The sequence below is a fragment of the Copadichromis virginalis genome, linkage group LG4, assembly GCF_057382275.1.
Source record: "Copadichromis virginalis isolate Kocher_CV1m ecotype Utaka linkage group LG4, C_Virginalis_male_GT1.1, whole genome shotgun sequence".
NCBI classification, from domain to species: Eukaryota; Metazoa; Chordata; class Actinopteri; order Cichliformes; family Cichlidae; genus Copadichromis; species Copadichromis virginalis.
Window position 1 is genome coordinate 33,114,872 of NC_140621.1, and position 20,602 is coordinate 33,135,473.

General features: G+C 44.6%; 1 protein-coding gene across 1 annotated transcript; it reads right to left on the reverse strand.

The window, feature by feature from the left end:
- Nucleotides 1-260: 260 nt before the first annotated feature.
- On the reverse strand, nucleotides 261-11,117 carry LOC146711956 (uncharacterized). The gene is made up of 6 exons (XM_085452976.1): nucleotides 10,068-11,117; nucleotides 9,903-10,026; nucleotides 9,458-9,811; nucleotides 9,077-9,274; nucleotides 8,285-8,980; nucleotides 261-410 (listed from the first exon to the last, which is right to left on the reverse strand). Exons 1-6 carry the CDS (start codon nucleotides 10,457-10,459, stop codon nucleotides 261-263), a joined length of 1,914 nt encoding a protein of 637 aa, XP_085309102.1. The 5' UTR covers nucleotides 10,460-11,117.
- Between the last annotated feature and the right edge of the window lie 9,485 nt (nucleotides 11,118-20,602).

A 20,602-nucleotide genomic window follows, 5' to 3' on the forward strand; every position in this document is an offset into this window, starting at 1 on the left:
GAGTATTGCTTGTCCAGTGTAATCACAGAACAGTCTCAAAGCACAGGAAGCCTGGATGTGCACTGGAGGCTCAATATGACAGACACTTTTCAGATAAACAGAAAGAGAGAGGAAAAAAACTGTGGTTAGGTGGCTGTGTAGTTGTAAAAGAACTTTTCTTCAGATTATAATTCAAGTTAAACCTAACACGGTAAAACAGGCTTCACTAGTCTATCAAATAGGTATAATTTTGACATTAGCACTGAAAGCACTGGTTTTGATCATGTTTCCCAGTTGCCTTCCTTTGGAGGTTTTCTGGGCATCCCCAGTTGGGAGCAGACGATCCGGTAGACCCTGAAGTCGCTGGAGGGATTATATGTCTCATCTCGTCTGGGATGATCTTGGGATCCTGTGAGAGGACTTGGAAAGCACTGCTCAGGAGAAGGATGCCTGGAATACAGTGCTTAGCCCGCTACCACCATGACCCAACTCCGGATTAGTGAAAAAGAATGGATGACAGATTTTTCCAACATACAGCCTTCTGAAACATTGGGGTAGCTGCTACGAATTAAAAGACACTACTGTCATTTTGAACAATGATTGGCTGCGCACAAGGCTTTGTATTGACTTGCCCACTGGCAGATAAAGCTGTTTATTGTTTAACAGTAGGGATTTTCTTCAGTCTTGAACAACTGGGAAAGGACTCAAATCATTTGTTTGTTAGCTGATGCCTCGGGCAGCCCAACTGCATAGGTTTTATGTGCTGAAAAAAAGATAAACTGATCTGTAAATCAGATTTAAAATGAAGGTAAAATGAAAACAATGACCACAACCACAGAAAGTTAAACTATTACTTTAATTTTAGTGGAAAACATCACTGGCCGATTGGCCAATTTAATTCACCATAATTCAATTAATTAAGAGGTACTCATGTCTTAAAATATTTCTAATTGTATTCATCACACACTGGATCAAAACTGGTCTCCAAAAATGTCCTATTTTACAGTGCACACTCACAGACCTTTGTGAGTTATATCTGTTCAGGTGCTCATTAATGCAAATATCTAATCAGCCAGTCACATGGCAGCCACTCAGTATGTTTATTCATTTAGGCATGCAAAGAGGACACTATCAAGAAGTCTTGCCGAAGTTCAAACGAAGCATCAGATTGTGTTTAAAAGGTGACTTTAGTGACTTTGAATGTGACGTGGTTGCCAGATAAGCCCTGTTTATTATATGGATTATCAATAAAAAGTAACGCTGGTGGTTGTATAATTGTGTGAGGGATATCTTCTTGCACATTTTGGGCTTCATAATGCCAGCTGAGCATCATTTAAACCCCATAACCTGTCCATCCCTTTGCAACTGCAGTGTACCCATCTACCAAGGGCCGCTTCAGGCAGAATGACGCGCCACATCACAAAGCTCATCTCAAACTGGTTTATTGAACATTACAATGAGTTCACTGTCCTCAAACGGCTTCCACAGTCACCAGAGCTTAATCCAGTAGAGCACCTTTGGGATGTGGTGGAATGGGAAATTAGATTGTGGATGTGTAGCTGACAAATCTGCAGCAAATGTGTGATGCTATCATATCAACATGAACCAAAGGCTCTGAGCAATGTTTCCTTCATGTTATTGAATCTGTTCGATGAAGACTTGAAGCAATCCTGACGGCAAAAAGGGGGGAAACGTGTTAGTAATCATCATCATATCACAGGACAAGTGAGATTAGTCTTTGGTAGCAGCATTAGCGGGATCAAATGTTAGCATGATAGCATAAATAACTTGCATATAACTACAGGGCTCTCCAAAAAGCAGGGACTTCCTGTTGCGTCACTGTTTTCTCTTCTATTCTTTACCAAAGCAGATCAATGTAAAAATCAAGCTAAACTGTCATTAGATGGCAGCCATGCATCAGTGTGTTGCCTCCTTTACTCCTCATTAATTTGCAAGTAATCAAAACCTGCTCAAACATGATTGGACAAAAGCACTTAAAGATGAACGTAAACCAGAAACTTCAGGGACCAATAATCATCTCCCTTGTCTGCAGATTCTGAATATTCATATGCAGAGCTATGTTTATAGAGATTTGTATTAGTGTAACATTGAAAGTCTCTCGCCTTTGGGAGAACACAGGCATTAGCTGTTCAGTGTTACAGTGATAGCTGGACCGGCCATCGGGCATACCGGGCATTTGCCCGGTGGGCCGCTGGCAATTTTTTGTTTTTATGGGCAGATCGATTTTTTTTTTTTGGAAGGGTATACATAATGAAAGGTGTTGGATTGGCCAATTGGTCATGATCGACTCTGGGCTGGACCAATTACAGCCGAGGAGGTCGGATGCACCCTCCCCCTTGTTTAGCAATCTTATAGACAAACTAAAAAAAATGGAGAACAAAAAAAGGAAAGGAGGTGCAGAGAAAATTAGGGCCAAAAAGAAACAAGCCCTTCAGGCAGACGCTGCCACATGTGTAAAAATAACTGAATTGTTTGGCGGTAGCTATGGCATAGCTTCCACAGATTTAGCAACATCAGCAAGTGGTGGAGGCCAGCAGGTGGATAAGGGAAAGGGGAGGTAAGAGGAGGAGAGACCCGAGGCGGCCGCCGGTCATAGTGGCAGAGGAACTGAACTTCAGGTAAGAAGTTATGACCTGCTGTCTATCTGTGTCAGATATAAACCAAGTTTAGATGGAGTTTATTTTCGTTGTGCTGACTTTTTACAGTCGCTTAGAATAACTGGTACTGCGTACTAGCTAGCATGACGGAGTTTATATAATGCTGGGTGGGTGCAATTAAGTTACTGATAGTAAATTTTATTTTATGCTTAAGGTTAGTTTCTCAAACTCCTCAAAATCTTAACAAATTGTGCCAATCCTTACATGTTGCACCAGCAACAGTTTTTGGCAAATACCGGAAATCAGTTTTTGGCAGACAATCACTTTTTGGCACAACACCGGCTATTGCAGTTAATAATACAACAGCTTCTTGCCATCTTTTGTGTTTCTTTTTATCGCTGTGTAACCGAGTTCAATTGAAAGCTCGCATGCGCTAGTACCTCTTGCCACAAGTTCCCAGAATCCTTTGCGGTTTTACCCCTGAATGACGTCACATTTTTGGTGGGCCGGTCTCTGGTCAAAATGCCCGGGCCGATTTTTTTGTCCCAGTCCAGCCCTGGTTACAGTACAGGGTGCGGCATCCCCCTCATGTCGGGAGGAATGAAAAAAATATTCACACAATACAAATGATTGTTCTTGGTCTTCTTGTCCCCCTCTCATGCTTATTCACCTCATGCTCTGAGATTGTTTCCATCCAGTTTTGTTACCAACATTCAACCCACTCTTGCTGCACTCTGAACCGTTTTATTGGTTTCTTCCCATAACAATCAACTTGTCTTGTGAACAAAAACATTTTTTTCCATGCATTGCTTCTTCCATTGGTTTTATCTGCAGAAAATATATAAAGGCAGACAGCAGTGGGTGAAATTTGTCTGCTTTTTTTACTTGCATATTGTCAAATCAGAGACAACTTGGTATTCAGCCCCTCTTGTCTGTCTTTATTCAGCCTCGCTTCTTATTCTACAGGGCGGGCCATTTATATGGATACAGCGTAATAACATGGGAATGGTTGGTGATATTAAAGTCCTGTTTGTGGCACATTAGTATATGTGAGGGGGCAAACTCCTCAAGATGGGTGGTGACCATGGTGGCCATTTAGAAGTCGGCCATCTTGGATACAACTTTTGTTTTTTCAATAGGAAGAGGGCCATGTGACACATCAGACTTATTGGTAATGTCACAAGAAAAACAATGGTGTGCTTGGTTTCAACGTAACTTTATTCTTTCATGAGTTATTTACAAGTTTCTCTTTGTTCACAGCCATTGACATGTCGAAGAGGTTAACACGTGAGGAGCGGATCGAAATTGTGTTGATATCTGGTGAACAAAGTAACCGGGTCATTGCAGCAGATTTCAATGCAAGACACCCTACGAGACCACCCATCTCCCATGCTACAGTTAGCAAACTACTTGCTAAGTTTCTTCAAGAGCCCACAGCGTAGCACTCGCCGCATGTCACTGGAGAGTGGCATTAGTCGAACATCCCTTCGGCGGATATTAGCTACTCACAAATGGCACCCTTACAAACTCCAGCTACTGCAGCATCTCAACGAGGATGACCCAGATCGGCGCAGAATTTGCAGAATGGGCAAAACAAAAACTGGAACAGGACCCTCAGTTCACGCAGAAGATTTTGTTCAGTGATGAGGAAACTAACCCACATTGGATGGATCCCTCCAAGACTGTTGGAAGAACAAAAGTGATGGTTTGGTGTGGTATATGGGGTACAACGATAGTGGGTCCATTCTTCATCAATGGAAACCTCAAGGCCACTGGATATTTGAAATTGCTACATGATGATGTGTTTCCCTCTTTATGCACTGAAGCTGGCACGTTCCCTGAGTTTTTCCAGCAAGATGGTGCACCACCACATTATGGGTGCCAGGTCCGAGCATTCCTAGATGAACAGTTTCCTGGAAAGTGGATTGGTCGCCGTGGGCCAGTTGAATGGCCCCCAAGGTCTCCCGATCTGACCCCCTTAGACTTTTATCTTTGGGGTCATCTGAAGGCAATTGTCTATGGTGTGAAGATACGAGATGTGCAGCACAGGACTTTAATATCACCAACCATTCCCATGTTATTACGGTGTACCCATATAAATGGCCCACCCTGTAGAATCATTCACTCCACATTAGAAAGCAAGAAGCCAAGAGGATCTGGGAAACCATATTGCGAAGAGTCTATTTTAAAGCTATTACTGATGCTGAATCCTTCTCAGGAATATAATTTCCATCCTCGGTAACTTCGTGTTTTCCTCTGGTGTCCTAATTTGTGCTATGGAGATATTGCTTGTTTGTCAGCATAATAGGCCACGCAGAGAAGTAATGGCCACACTGCCGTGTAGTTGCATTCTTTCTCTTCTCATCCTTCACTCATTATTCCTCCTCTGGTATGTGCAGCTGCATTAAGGGCCAGGTCTCCCTTCATTGCTGGTCAAATGGCTGCTCTTTCTTCTTCTGTTTCCTTCTCATTGTGGGAGTCGGGGATAGAGGGCAAATCTCCCGGGGAAACAGAATCTAGACCAAAGCCTTCCTATGCGCCGGCTTCATAATTAAATTGGCAGATTAAATTCTCCCTTATTGTGCAGGATTTAATGAATATTCACTTGGCTTTGGATCGTCTGGGTGATGTGAGCTTTGCTTTAGTTATCACATTGACCCCATCAGACTCCTAACCTCCCTCTGCTCATCAGCTCAGCACTCGCCATAGACCTTTTGACTTAATTGATCCGCACCGTAGTGACACTTTGGTTTCCACTAATATGTGTATTTAAAGGCTGCTTGAGCCATCAATATGGAGTGATTTATCACCTGACTTGACACTTAGAAATTTCTGGTGAGGCTATGACCAAAAACGCAATAAATGATCATTGGCTATTTGTCCAAACAGATACGACATATTTCGCTAAGAAGTGACCTTTTTACAGCAAAGGAAGAAGAATTTGATGATGCGTTTTCTCAAAATATCTCTTGTGATGATTGGGTCATCAGAGTTTATGACACTGACGTAAGGCAGTCAGCATGCAACCAACCAGTTTTAGCTTCTTTAACCCTGTAGCGACTAACACACAAAACAACACAGGCTTTTATTCATTTTTTAAAAATAACAAAAGCAAACAGAACGCTACTTGGTGACCCCCGTCGACTGGAAAAAAAAAATCTGTATTCCCTGACCCCCTGGGGACAGTGTTGGGCAAGTTACTTTGAAAAAGTAATTAATTATAGTTACTAGTTACTTCTTCAAAAAAGTAACTGAGTTAGAAACTGAGTTACCAGATTCTAAAAGTAATTAATTACTTGAAAAGTAACTATAGCGTTACTTTAAAAAAAAAAAAAAGTTTAACCCTCTGGGGTCCAGGGTATAATTGGCCATTTTAACCACTTTTGATTTGAACTCTACATTTCACCTTTAAAAACTTTGCCTTGTTTGGTATCATTCTTTTCAGCACAACCTCACGTGTCTGAATTTACAGTTATGTTTTCATTTTGTAGAAAAAGTTATATTTTTACTGTAACAACCACAAACATGTTCACTGAATCATATTTCATAACCTTAAATGCAAATATAAATTGTGAATTTTAAAATCATATGCACAAGTTTTGCAAACAACAAAGTTATTTGCAGCCATTTACCTTTTACTCTTTTTTTTTATAACCATTTCAAACTATTTACAGAACAATCAGCTGTTCTGCATTCAATAAGATGCCGCACAAATTATTTGTGCCACTCAAAAAATAATTTCTGTCCACTATAAAGGAGAACATCACAGCCTGATACCTGCAGGTGTGACAGCAACAGGTGTGTCACTCCTGTTTCTACCTGGAGACAGCAGTCGCCTTATTGTTCTGACACACAACACAAAACTATCCACAACACTCTACACTAACTACACAAGACAACACATTAACTCAAAACTCGCTCTCTCTCTTTTTCTGCTGTCTCTCTCTCTCTCTCTCTCTCTCGCCGTCACTCACTAAAACTTCCCCCTCTTCCTGAACAACCGAATGTCATGTTGCCATATCAGTTTTTGATTGGTTGACATGGTGCATTTTCCCACCAACACGTTTTTTTTAATTTTTTGGTCATAAGCAGAGAGTGCTCGCTGCGCTGTCCTTAGACAGTAAACGTGGCGAAACTATTGAAGAAAAAACAGGCGTATATATTGTTTATCATGACTCTGCTGTTACGTGGTCTATCAACACAATTTAAAAATGGGTATATGTCACCTTGTTGCTTTGTCATCTTAAAGTGGTCATGTGATTGGCTCACCACGACTACTTTGTTCTTCCTCAGTCAAACAGCAGCACTCATTTGATTGTTTTGCCCCCTTAGTGTCACGGAGCGCTGTGCGGCAGGCAGGAGTAGGACCCAAAATGCAGGACTCACAGGCACGAGGGAATAAACTCAAAAGGCAGCTTTATTGCGTAACAGAAGATGATAGGCGATACAAAACTAGACTGGGGAAAAACTAACATAAGGCTCACCAGGAAACACGGGGGAATCACACACAGCATGAGGGACGACGTCACACTGAACAGAGGGAGACGCAGACAGAAATACACAGAGGGTTAACGAGGGAAGTGGGAACACACGGGGAACACAGGTGACACTGATAATCATAACGAGACAGGGCGGGGTGAACTGAACACTGACGGGAGAGGTGAAACAGGAAGTACAGGAGGAGAGAGAGCACGAGTAGAACACCAACGTAACAGGCAGGGGAGACATGGAATAAACACGAAAGGGGACGAGGGCTCATAAATACATAGAGGGCACACAGGGGGAAGAGAGAGCACGGGGAGAACTTAGACATAATGGGCAGACACAATAACACCATGGACAGACAGAGGGAACACAGAGAAGTGGGAGCAGGCAGGCAAAGAACAGAAACCTAACAAATGGCAAAATCACAACAGAATACACACTCGGAATGAACAAAAGCATAAGGAAACACAAAACACTGAGTCCTCAGACTCAGGACCATGACAGTACCCCCCCCTCAAGGGCTGGCTCCAGACAGCCCAAACACAGAAAAACCAAAACCAAACAGAAAACAACCCAGGGCGGGCGGCGGGGGCCCAGGACGGAGGGCTCGGAACAGAAAACAAAGAGCACAGAAAACACCGGAGCCCAAGAAAACAACCCAAAACACAGAGCAGTTCAGGGGGCCGACCGCGCGCAAGGCAACGGCGGCGACGCGGAAACAGTTCAGGAGGCCGGCCGCGCGCACGGCAACGGCGGCGACGCGGAAACAGTTCAGGAGGCCGGCCGCGCGGACGGCAGCGGCGGCCCTCCAGTCCCAGGCGTGCCGGCCATGGCCCGGTGGGCGCAGGACCAGACGAGGCAGCTGAAGAGGAGGCTGCGGCAGACGAAGGCTCTGAAGAGGAGGCTGCGGCAGACGAAGGCTCTGAAGAGGAGGCTGCGGCAGACGAAGGCTCTGAAGAGGAGGCTGCGGCAGACGAAGGCTCTGAAGAGGAGGCTGCGGCAGACGAAGGCTCTGAAGAGGAGGCTGCGGCAGACGAAGGCTCTGAAGAGGAGGCTGCGGCAGACGAAGGCTCTGAAGAGGAGGCTGCGGCAGACGAAGGCTCTGAAGAGGAGGCTGCGGCAGACGAAGGCTCTGAAGAGGAGGCTGCGGCAGACGAAGGCGCTGAGGCCGGGCCAGGCGAGGTTGCAGATGGCGGCTGGACAGGCTCCTCGGGCCCTCCAGCTGATGCGGCGTGAGGCTGAACGGGCCCCTCGGACCCTCCAGCGGAGACAGGAGGCTGAACGGGCCCCTCGGACCCTCCAGCGGAGACAGGAGGCTGAACGGGCCCCTCGGACCCTCCAGCGGAGACAGGAGGCTGAACGGGCCCCTCGGACCCTCCAGCGGAGACAGGAGGCTGAACGGGCCCCTCGGACCCTCCAGCGGAGACAGGAGGCTGAACGGGCCCCTCGGACCCTCCAGCGGAGACAGGAGGCTGAACGGGCCCCTCGGACCCTCCAGCGGAGACAGGAGGCTGAACGGGCCCCTCGGACCCTCCAGCGGAGACAGGAGGCTGAACGGGCCCCTCGGACCCTCCAGCGGAGACAGGAGGCTGAACGGGCCTCTCGGACCCTCCAGCGGAGACAGGGAGGTGCTGGCCGGGCTCACTGGAACCCCCAGCGGACGAGGTAGATGGCGGCGTGGGAGCCGCGGAGTCCTGGATGAGCTCATCCGAGCTTCCAGCAGGAGCTGAAGTAGAGCCAGAGAGGATTGGGACCCCGGGCTCAATGTTAAGCTGGCTAGAAAACCGCACTGCTACGGGGAACTGGGCCAAAGGTTCAGGTGCGAGCTGAGCTGCTGGACACACGGGGACCTGAGCTGCTGGACACACGGGGACCTGAGCTGCTGGACACACGGGGACCTGAGCTGCTGGACACACGGGGACCTGAGCTGCTGGACACACGGGGACCTGAGCTGCTGGACACACGGGGACCTGAGCTGCTGGACACACGGGGACCTGAGCTGCTAACGGTGGAGAAGTAAATGACTGCACAGGGGACTGAACTGATGTCTGTAGTAACGGTGGTGGTGAGGGTGGAGTAGGTGGTGGAGTTAATGACTTCACAGGGGAATGAACTAGAGGTAGTGACGGTTGTGGTGCTGGTGGTTGAGTGGGTGACTGTGCTAAAGGAGACTGCACTGGGGACACTGGAGACTGCACTGGGGACACTGGAGACTGCACTGGGGACACTGGAGACTGCACTGGGGACACTGGAGACTGCACTGGGGACACTGGAGACTGCACTGGGGACACTGGAGACTGCACTGGGGACACTGGAGACTGCACTGGGGACACTGGAGACTGCACTGGGGACACTGGAGACTGCACTGGGGACACTGGAGACTGCACTGGGGACACTGGAGACTGCACTGGGGACACTGGAGACTGCAGTGATGGTTGTAGTGGAGGTGTAACGGGTGAAGGAGTGGCTGAAGTGGCTGTGGGTCGGACGGCTAGTGGCTCAGCTACAGGGTATGGTAACGGCAGGGCTATGGGTTGAATGACGGACTGAGTAGCAGCCTGAGTGGCTGGGTGTAGTGACGGTTGTGGTGGAAGAGAAACAGGTGGTAGTGTGGATGATGGAGCTAAGGGCGACTGAGTGGCAGACCGAACTGACGACTGAAGCGATGGTAGAGGTGAAAATGGAGCTTGTGGTGGAGTTAACGGCTGAGCTAGCGGGGACACAGGAGACTGAGCTGCGGGTGGCGGCGAGGGAGCTAACTGAGCTGCGGGTGGCGGCGAGGGAGCTAACTGAGCTGCGGGTGGCGGCGAGGGAGCTAACTGAGCTGCGGGTGGCGGCGAGGGAGCTAACTGAGCTGCGGGTGGCGGCGAGGGAGCTAACTGAGCTGCGGGTGGCGGCGAGGGAGCTAACTGAGCTGCGGGTGGCGGCGAGGGAGCTAACTGAGCTGCGAAGGGCTGCGAGGGAGCTAACGGAGCTGGAAGTAGCAGCGAGGGAGCCGACGGAGCTTCTGGCAGCACAGAAGGTGAATTAGAAGGCTGAATGTCCGGCTGTGGGGTGGCGCGTCGGCGGCGTGAATGCCGTTTCTTTTTTGATGATGGCTCTGACGGGCCGAGCGGCTCCGCATCCGGCCCTTCAGGCAGGTGGGTAGTAGCAGCTGGGGGATGAAGGTGGAGCTCGTTGCGGATTAAGTCCTGTTCGAGTGGGTGGAGCGCACTGAGTAGCCAGGGAAGACCAGAGATTAAACGCTGTAGTTTGGTTTCCACGGCGCGGCGAAATTCCTTTCCCTCATGTTCGAGCCACAGATGCAGGAGTTTTTCCACGGAGTAGATAATGTCCAGACGCAGTTCTTCTGGTGGGTTGAGTGCTGCTGGGTCCATATCTGGTGACGTCGTACTGTCACGGAGCGCTGTGCGGCAGGCAGGAGTAGGACCCAAAATGCAGGACTCACAGGCACGAGGGAATAAACTCAAAAGGCAGCTTTATTGCGTAACAGAAGATGATAGGCGATACAAAACTAGACTGGGGAAAAACTAACATAAGGCTCACCAGGAAACACGGGGGAATCACACACAGCATGAGGGACGACGTCACACTGAACAGAGGGAGACGCAGACAGAAATACACAGAGGGTTAACGAGGGAAGTGGGAACACACGGGGAACACAGGTGACACTGATAATCATAACGAGACAGGGCGGGGTGAACTGAACACTGACGGGAGAGGTGAAACAGGAAGTACAGGAGGAGAGAGAGCACGAGTAGAACACCAACGTAACAGGCAGGGGAGACATGGAATAAACACGAAAGGGGACGAGGGCTCATAAATACATAGAGGGCACACAGGGGGAAGAGAGAGCACGGGGAGAACTTAGACATAATGGGCAGACACAATAACACCATGGACAGACAGAGGGAACACAGAGAAGTGGGAGCAGGCAGGCAAAGAACAGAAACCTAACAAATGGCAAAATCACAACAGAATACACACTCGGAATGAACAAAAGCATAAGGAAACACAAAACACTGAGTCCTCAGACTCAGGACCATGACACTTAGCTCCAGGAGTTGTACCAAAAAGTGATCGTCGGGCAGAAAGCAATTGCCGCCCGCAGGAGCGCGCACAGCTGCTCAAAGCTGTAGCGCCCAGATTACTTACGTAGACAGCTACTTCCGTGCAACTGATATAGGATGCGGTAAGCGGGCTAAGCTGGCTGTTGATGAGTGAAATAGTTGCAAAGAGGGTGGTGCGCTGAAAACCTCCCTGTGATTTCTCTGGTTGCTAGCAGATTATCATGTTCTACTGTAGTTTGCGTGACAGGTGGTGAACTATCTGCACTAACTAACCACCGAGCTGTAGTGAAACTCAAAAGAAGCACGTCAACCATCACAAGGTGTGCATGCTGATGAAACATGTTTCAAAAGATGCAACTTTTACTTGCATTGCTCTCTCCATTGTTTTGCTATGACTTAGCAAACACTTGGTGAGTGTTTACAGCAAGTAGGTGTCTTCCATTACAGCGACAGGTGACCAGGGCAATTGCAAAAGCCAACAGCCTTCAGCAAACCAACCAACTGGTCAGCGAGTACAAGTGGTTTTTTTCTAGCATCCAGTGGCTGCCAGGCAGTTGTCAACCCTTTTGTAGGCCTGTGTGATTGAGGCTAAAGCAACCCTTCTGGATATGACATTTAAAGGCATATTACTTCCTCTGCTGCACAGAGTATTTACAAATGCATTGGAAAGAGCTGTTTTAATCAGTACTATTTATATGAATTCCCATAATAATTCAATAAAAGGCTCTTCACTTGGACAAGGTCTTATTACCACATGAGTCACGGCTAATGTGTAGGATTACTTTTCTTCTCATGGATTCAAAAAGAAAAAAAATGTATGGATGTAATGGTGACATCAGTGGTCACTTTGAGTAGAGAATAACTTCAGTAATTTTACATTTGTATAAAAATCCTTCCTACTTGTTCCTACCTGGTACTGATTACATTTTCCAGTGAGGCTTCAATACTTCCCTTAGCATTAAGAAACATTTTTCTGATATCTGTCTGAAAAGGTTTAGTTTTAATTAATGCATTCAACAATAACTGCACGGTTCTCTCAGAGTACTCTGATTCTATAGTGCCTTGCTTGTTATGCTAGCCCTGCGACAAGCTTGGGACTTGTCCAAGGTGCATTCACCTCCTATTACTCCTGCCATTACAACTGGGATAGTGGAAGAAAATGGATGGAGGGAGGGAGAACAACATTAAAGCTTCATGCAGTCACTTCCTGTGGCCAGCTCCCACTCATCTGAGAAGTCCTATAAGATCTTGGTTTGCAAAATTAAATCAACAACTTTTCCATAACCCAAAGTGATGCTCGTTTAGCCCCAGTAACAGACCAAAATGTCAAAATAAATTAAAATAATTTGAACTGTTAAAAAGAAAAATTCTCACATTAAGAAGCTGGAGCCATAATATATTTGGCATTTGCGGATGCATGTCGCAAACCTATTTGGATAAAGTGGGAACAGAGTAATTACAAGCAAAGCAAACAAACAAAAAAGTCTTTTACCATAAATATAAGATAATTAGCAGCAGACAATTAATCTAAAAAGGCTTCTGAAACAACCCTGTAGTGACAGAGAGACGATTTTGGATTTCAGTTGAAGGTAACCGTATGACAAATGAGTGTGTTACCTACCACCCAGAGGAGCAGTAGAAGGAGGAGGACAGGTGGAGGAGAGCTGGGGATATTTTGGGTAGCAACTCCTTTCATGCCATTATTGCTGTCATTTTGATGGTTAGCCATTCATTAGGCTTGTCCGGCAGCTGCCCTGAACCCTTCCACAGTGGCAGCTAATATGTAACGTGATTTCCACTGTGTGAATATGATTATGCTGTGTGACAGACAGAAGAGGGCAGGATGCGAGGGCAGATGCAGACAAACATGGAGGAGGTCAAGCATAATGAGAAGAGCAACCGGTCCCTCGTCCCGCCAAAGAGGACATTGAAGCTGACAACAACAAGAAGATTTGAGGAATTTGGGCAAAAGACAAACAGCTAAAAATGTCACGAGGAGCCAGCGCTGCATCATCAGAGAGGATCTATTTGTATGAACCAGTATCCAAGAGCATGGAAACAAGGCTTGTGCCAGGATGTCCTGTCTGGATTTGAGGGTTTCTGACATGCAGAGGAAGCACAATGAGGTAACTGCTGTCGTATCTCAGCTGAAAAACTGTTTAATAGATTCCAGACTGGAACACCATGCAGACACCAGAACTGGAACATCGTGGGTTTACAAAACATGGAAACCAGTGCATGATAATTCTCAGCTCACTAGTCAAAGATTTGCCATTAGATCTTCAATATTCATCCAATTACAAGAGGTTTTTCTCAATCCAGAGTGAACCAAGTCTAGACTTTGCAGTTCAGATAAACTTCGGAGATACCACAACACCTCTCTCTGATTTGAGATATACTTTATATTTCTTAATCTCTTAATCTGTACAGTATTTCTTTAAGAGATATTGTACATTTTCAGGTTGTCTCTATAAGTTTCTATTTGTGCTCCATGTGTATGCCTTTTGGATTGTTCTTTGGGTTATTCACCTGTGTGTTTATATTGTTTGGTATGACCCTGCACCATTGTACTAGGGAACCCAGTCACTGGGGGCACAACTCATTGTTCTAGTGCTGGTCCAACCCAATTTTTTTTCTATATAGCACCAAATCAAAGCAACAGTCACCTCAAGGCTTATAATGAAAGCTCGACATAAAATCTTTGACAAATCAGATATGTGGATCATAAAGAATGAGATTCCCATACCAGACTGGTCAAAGCCTGGGTTAACAATGACCATAACGGGTATTGTTGATCAGCAGCGTGGTGGTGGAAACTAAACCACTGTTGGGCAAAGACGGAAAAGAGCAGAGGGGGAAGGCATGCTCAGAGGCAGTGAGAGAGAAAGGGCTAACACACTGGGCACACTGTGTTAGTGTTAGGATAAGAGGAAGGCCTCAGAACAGGTTCATGGATGTAGTGAAGGTGGACATACAGAGGGTTGGTGAGACACAAGAGAATGCTATGGATAGCGTGAGATGGAGTCAGATGACTTAAGACTGCAGCCAATGGAAGAAGCAGAGTACCAGGAGATATTTTAGTAAGTGTCCCTGGTGACGTGTTTACATTGAAGCCAATGACAACCGAGGAGGTCAGATGACATATATATTGACACCTTGACACCCTTTCCTCCCTGGAGGAGGAGAGGGTGGTTGAACATCAGGTTATTCATTATCTTTATATACACCTGTAAATGTTTAAGACATTTTAAAATGAAAGGACAGGCAAAATATGAACAGCATTTATTTTAAGCCCATGCATTTTAAACTGAGTCAGATGGTTTGTGTGCCTAAAGCAAACCCAATTTGACCACGTTCCCTTTTAAATCTCGTTACTTTATAAAAGCAGAAATCGAGACGCATCATCCCATCATCACAGAGTGATGGTGCGTGTTTGACAAGGCGACAGACAAAACGTAGTCTGAACCTCCCTCCTGCACTCATTCTTTGCTCACACCTTATTTCTGTGCACAATTGACTGCATCGCCATAAAGGCGCCATTATGTGTTGGGGTGATTGATTATTTTCCAACAATGTTCTCGCTGCAGCTCAAATTCTTTGTCAGTTGAGTCAAAGAATGGCGTCTTTTCAGCCAACTCTATAACCATTTGAAGTTAACGGTCAATTCTTTGACAAATATATGCCCGTAACTACACCGTATCGACAAAAGATATTTTTCTGATTGTGGTTCTGCTCATACAATTTGAAAAGAAAACTTCGAGTACATCTTATTTTACTTAATTGATTTCTTCCTGGTTTAACAGCATCTTCAAAAATGGTCTTTGCTGTAGAGCAATAACACTGTAATAACAGTGCATCTCCAGCTAAGGTTGTGCGAGACAACGACACCAGTTCTTTTCTGCGCAGTTAGCGGCAAATTGGCCACAGCAGCCGTACATTTTTTCCGTTCTGAACTTGGTGACCCGACATATCTCCTTTGTGAACTTATACTTTAATGATCCCGCTGATTATTCTGATTGTCCATCAGAAATCAGCACTTGACCTCTGGAGAAGAGCTGTTTTATTCATGAGGAACGGCGCCTTTGCAGCAGCCTTGTGTTTTGAAGCTGATTTTGCAGATTTATATCGTGCCAGCCACTCCAGGCCACACGGCAGAGCATTAAAGAAACCCCAAAGTTAGAGAATCAAATGTTCCCACATAAATCATACAGTGTTATGAGTGGAAACAGCTCGGGTAAAGTTGAGCAACTGTGGTGAACGCTGAAGAAAATAAATCATTTATCACCTCTAACTGCACCGCTGAACCATGCAGTGGTGAAATACAGGAGGTGGGCCCAGGAGTGCTTTGTCACAAAAACAACTCCAGTTTATCGGTACTGGACCATAAGCACTCGGCTATAAGGTGCACCGTGAGCTGCAATTCAAATAAAGGTTATGAGTCAGACATGGGGTTAATGGAAAAGCTGAGGTATGAGGCTGACCCGTTACTGTGATTTAATGAACTGTTTTGTCTGTTTTTTGCACTGTTAAAAGGAAACTGTGACATTTTTGCCTCGTGATCTATTATTTTACCCCAGCAGCAACTTGTCTTGAAGAGGAAAACAATAATTTTTATCCCAGTTAACAACTTGCTTCTAAATGAGACCAATTTTCTGCAGCAAGCGGCAACTTACTGGAATTGGTTTCAATTAAGCTTTTACCTGCAGACGTTCCGCTGGAGGTCATCAATTTGGAAACGTAGCTCCTGCTCTGGCTAATGATGCAAAATGATCTTTTTATTTCCCGTACTGTTTTCGCTAACATCTCCTGTTCTCTCTAACTTCTCCTCTCTTCCTACCTGCACTCATTTTCTTTGGTTATATCTGAGGGATCAGAAGGTGCTGCAGATTTATGGCTCCCTGGACTTGACCACTGACCAGTCTGATTCAGTAGATAATTGCTGAGTATGAACCGTTATCAACTGGACAACCAAGGTGATGTGATTTATTACCTAGATTCTCAGGTTAACTTCATCAGGCAAGCTGTCAGACCAAGTGGGATCAAGAGGAGGAGAACAAGGGGAGAGGTGCTGAAATGGTGGGAATGTAAAAGTAATCCCTGGAAGGGGGAGTTGTTCAGCTCTCACTGAAACAAAACAAATCGCAGTGATGTATTCCTCATTTTGTTATCTTATAAAAGACATCATGTTCCTGATACAGGCAGCTGAAGTAAAAGTGATAAGAAGATAAATGAATTTAGCTATAGCTACAGAACAAACAGGGATATCTTACAGTGTTATATTATCATTTAATAATGAACAAACACCTGAGAATGCACAGTTTGTCCTGCAGTAAAATAAAATATTGCACCAATGCCATGATTCATTTCAATAAAGTTATATGCGCTGAAGGCACAAGTAATTGTACTGTACAGTGCTAATTTACCTAATGCTACTTTTACATTGTGTTCACCTTAACTCTTGTTATTGCATTAAGTCCCACTCTGCTCCCTTTTCCATCTCATTTTCTTCATATTGGAAGAAATGTTTTACATTTTTTCTAATTCTTTTTGTTAGTCTCTCTCCCGTCCTTCTGTGCCGACCTGTAATCTATTTTTGTGTTTCACTGGGGGTGTGGCACCTCTGGTGGTTCCCACCTTGGCACATTTGTTCATCATCATCATCCACTCCTCTGCAGGTGAACGTCATACTCTGCTCTATGTGGTAGTGTCGCTTGACTCACTAAGAACAGTAAAGAAGGAACTCGGCTGCTCGTGCTTTTGATATTTTGCAGTTTGAACTCTGTTCTTCTCTTCCTAGAAATCTCCCACTGTGTTCCCACCTGTTCCCACCTTGTTCTGGATACCTGCCCTGATCTCTAAAAACCATGACCCCCCACTGTGCCACCAGCTCTTTATTGTTACATTAAACATCGTTTCATCTCCATCTGCTTTAGTCTTCTAAAAACCTTAACACCTTTAAGGTTCATTAAAAATGTTTTCCGAACATTTACCTGGACAGTTTGCTTACAGTGTATATCAAATGTGTTAAGGAGTTACAGTTTATGACGAATACCTGTTACCTAAGTATCAGGTAGAACCCTGGCATCTTGAAGAAGTCTATGTAAAGAACAATAATCTGTTAATGGTCATCAAAACAAGGATTGCGGATTTAGTCACAGCATAGCCAATCACCTGCTGAGGCTTGAAAATGTAGTTCTGGAGGTTAAATTTACTCCTAGAGAGGAAGCACGAGAAAACGGTGCATGCAGTTTACTTTAATAACAGCAAAAGCCTGTAAACGTGTGTTCATGCCACTTATCAGAGGAATGTTATCAACAGAGCTCAGTGTGAAGTTAATTAATGACTAACTAATGGTAAAAGACAAAGCTACATATATGTACTTCTGCAAGTTTGCCATTTGTGCTTGGATCTTCTGCAAGAGCATTAGGGGCCAAAACCTTATAGTGACTAGTCTCGCTACTTTCTAGCAGTTATTTTAATTGCTATATAAATGAACTTTATTTTATTAGTCATAGCAAAAATAAAAGCTTATGGATACAATCACCAGTCAAAAGGATGGAAGCTATACATCTATCTTTGCTGTTATTTGCCTGTAAACGTCTAATGGATTCATCTTTGAATCTTTTCTTAGAACACAGGTGTCGAACTCCAGTCCTCGAGGGCCGGTGTCCTGATGCTTTTACATGTGTCCCTGCTGCAAAACATCTGGATAAAATTAGTAATTCATTAGCAAGACTCTATAGAACTTGACTCCATGCTGAGGTGGCGATTCAGCCATTTGATTCGTGTTACAGCAGCTCATGAGTGAATCAACATGGTGCAATAAAAGTACTTTTCGAAGTACATTTTTCCAAAAACTTACATTTATTTAAATTTACTTGCGCAAGGTTAGGGGTTGCCACCTCTGCATCCAGCATACATACATAAGTCTTGCTAATGACCTACTAATTTTATTCAGGTGTGTTGCAGCAGGAAGGACTGGAGTTTGACACCCCTGTCTTACAATATCTATAGTTGTTCTCACAAGAACTGGATTCTACTTGTGGAATCCAATGCGAGGGGGAGCCAATCATAAAAAGTGGGTTTTCAGGAAGGGGCTTTAAAGAAAACCATAACGGCTCATTTCAGATAGTGAGGGGCTACTGAAGGGTGTAGGGGGTGGAAGATGGGAGGGAGTAATCCTTTTCCAGTATGGTTACTGTAATCCAAGTCTTTGTTTGTAATTTCATTCAGAAGGTTTGTAGATGTAAATTTGAGAAAGTGGACAGTATAATAGTAATATTACTATAGTAACTAATAGGCTGACATTATGTATTTTTACTCCTTTTTCTCAGATTGTGTGTCTCAAAGAAACAAGGCTAAAAGGAACCGATGTTACGTGGGCAGAAAATGACATCCACAGTGTTTTTTCAAGGACACCCCAAGGTAACCGGGGAGCTCCCACTCCTCTGCACATCACTGCTTCATTTGCCATAGGCCACACTGGAGTGCTCTCTCACCATTATCCCTCTCCTTCCACTGTGACAACAGGCTCTTTAAAATGCCTCCCACAAAGGCCAAAAGATGATTGCTGGAATGTGATTGGCTCTGCTGGGGCTGCCTGGTTGCTATGGAGCAGCTACGTTTTCAAAAAGCTGGTGTTCATACATCTCAAGTGGATGTAGTGACGCCTATATGGCAAGACTAGTAGGTGATTTGTCATGTGTCTCTGAAATTAGAGGCAGATTGGATTAAAATTTAAAGAATTTAAATGATCGCTGGGAGGAAAATGGGTCACTTCAGCTGCAAATAGCCATACGATGAAGCAAAGAAAAGTAGGATTTTAATAGCAAACAGAACCCGCGCTCAAAGAATATCCAGTGTTTACAGTGCCGATATTAACATGGAGGGAAAGCAATGAAGCATTACACTGCAAACGTTCCTACAAAGAGATTATGATAGAGAAATATGATGTTTGTTCACTTCATTTTTATATAATAATATTGTGCTATTCTTAGTTAGTGTATTGTCTGTCTCTGTTAATGTTTGTTTATAATGGAGCACTGTGACGAAAAATAATTTCCCCTAGGGATCAATAAAGTATTCTGATCCTGATGATTCTGATTTTGCTCTTTTTAGTAGTGAAAAACCTCAATGTTTGTCACATTTACATATTTAATATAATACAACTAATTTTAATATTAGAGCAGAATAGAATAGCATAGCCCTTTATTGTTATTGTACAATACCTATGTCTACACAGTTTCAACCTGAGTAAAAAGATTCTGTTTTTCAATAATGATTTAATTTATTATGGGAAAAAATACATTCAAACCTACTATGTGAAAAAGTCATTGCCTTCTAAACCTAATAGCTGGATATGGCACCCTTGGCAGCAAGAACTGCAGTTAAGTGATTATGATAACTGACAATGAGTCTTTCACATTACTGTGGGGAATACTGGTCCACTCTTCTTTGCTAAATTGGTTTAATTCAGCCACACTGGAGGTTTTTTGAGCACGAACAGCCTGTTTGAGGTCACGCCAAAGCATCTTAATCTGATTAAAGTCAATACATTGACTCGGCCACTCCTTTTATTTCTGGTAGAGAGCAGAAGTAACGGATGGCCGCAGAGCATCACACTACCACCGCCATGTTTGACTGCTGCTGTGATGTTCTTTTTTTATAAAATGCTTTGTTAGTTTTATACCAGATGTAACAGGACTCAAACTTTCCAAAGAGTTCAGCTTTTGCCTCGTCAGTCAGCAGAATATTTTCCAAAGGCGTTGGGGATCATTCAGATGATTTTTTGGCAAATGTGAGATGACCTTTATGTTCCTTTTGGTCGGTTTGTGGTTTTCTCCTTGGAACTCTCCCATAGATGCTATTTTTGCGCATTCTCTTAGTGCTTTTGTGACCTCCTGAATGAGTCCCTGATGCGGTGTTGGAGTAATTTTGCAGGCCGGCCACTCCTGGAAAGGTGCACCACTGTGTTTTTTTCCCAATTTGTGGCTCTCACTGGGGTTTGCTGGAGTCCCAAAGGAGTAGAAATGGATTTTTAACCTTTTCCAGACTAAGAGAAGCCAGTCTGATGAAATTATTTTAAATCATTGTTTTAAAATATTTCTGTAGATTGTGGAATAGTGTGCTCCTTCTTGGGATCTTGATTCAACAGGTCTGGCAGTAATCAGGCCTGGGTGTTGCTAACAGAGCTGATCTCAGTTAAAAACATGGTTGATCACAGTTAATTTATGATTTAACAAGTTCTTTCACAAATTGCCACGCAGGCCATTTGTTGGACTGTGGAACTTCTTTGAAATTCATATGAGCTGCTCGCACTAAGTAAAAAACACTATCACTTATGCGGATACCCCTTTGGCGCCAGCTGTGGTCTCAAGGCTGGAGCCGAACAACAACACCCTGATAACGACTGTGTTTAGTCTGTTCCTTCCCATTCCATGCAAGTGTAAC

Excerpts from the sequence above, each read along its gene's own strand:
- LOC146711956 (XM_085452976.1), bottom strand. The coding sequence starts at position 10,459 with ATGGACCCAGCAGCACTCAACCCACCAGAAGAACTGCGTCTGGACATT. Across the intron at positions 9,275-9,457 it reads TGTCCCCAGTGCAGTCTCCA|TCTCCAGTGTCCCCAGTGCA; the intron begins GTGTCCCCAGTG and ends TCCCCAGTGCAG. Across the intron at positions 411-8,284 it reads CTGGAGGGCCCGAGGAGCCT|TGCTTTCCAAGTCCTCTCAC; the intron begins GTCCAGCCGCCA and ends TCTCCTGAGCAG.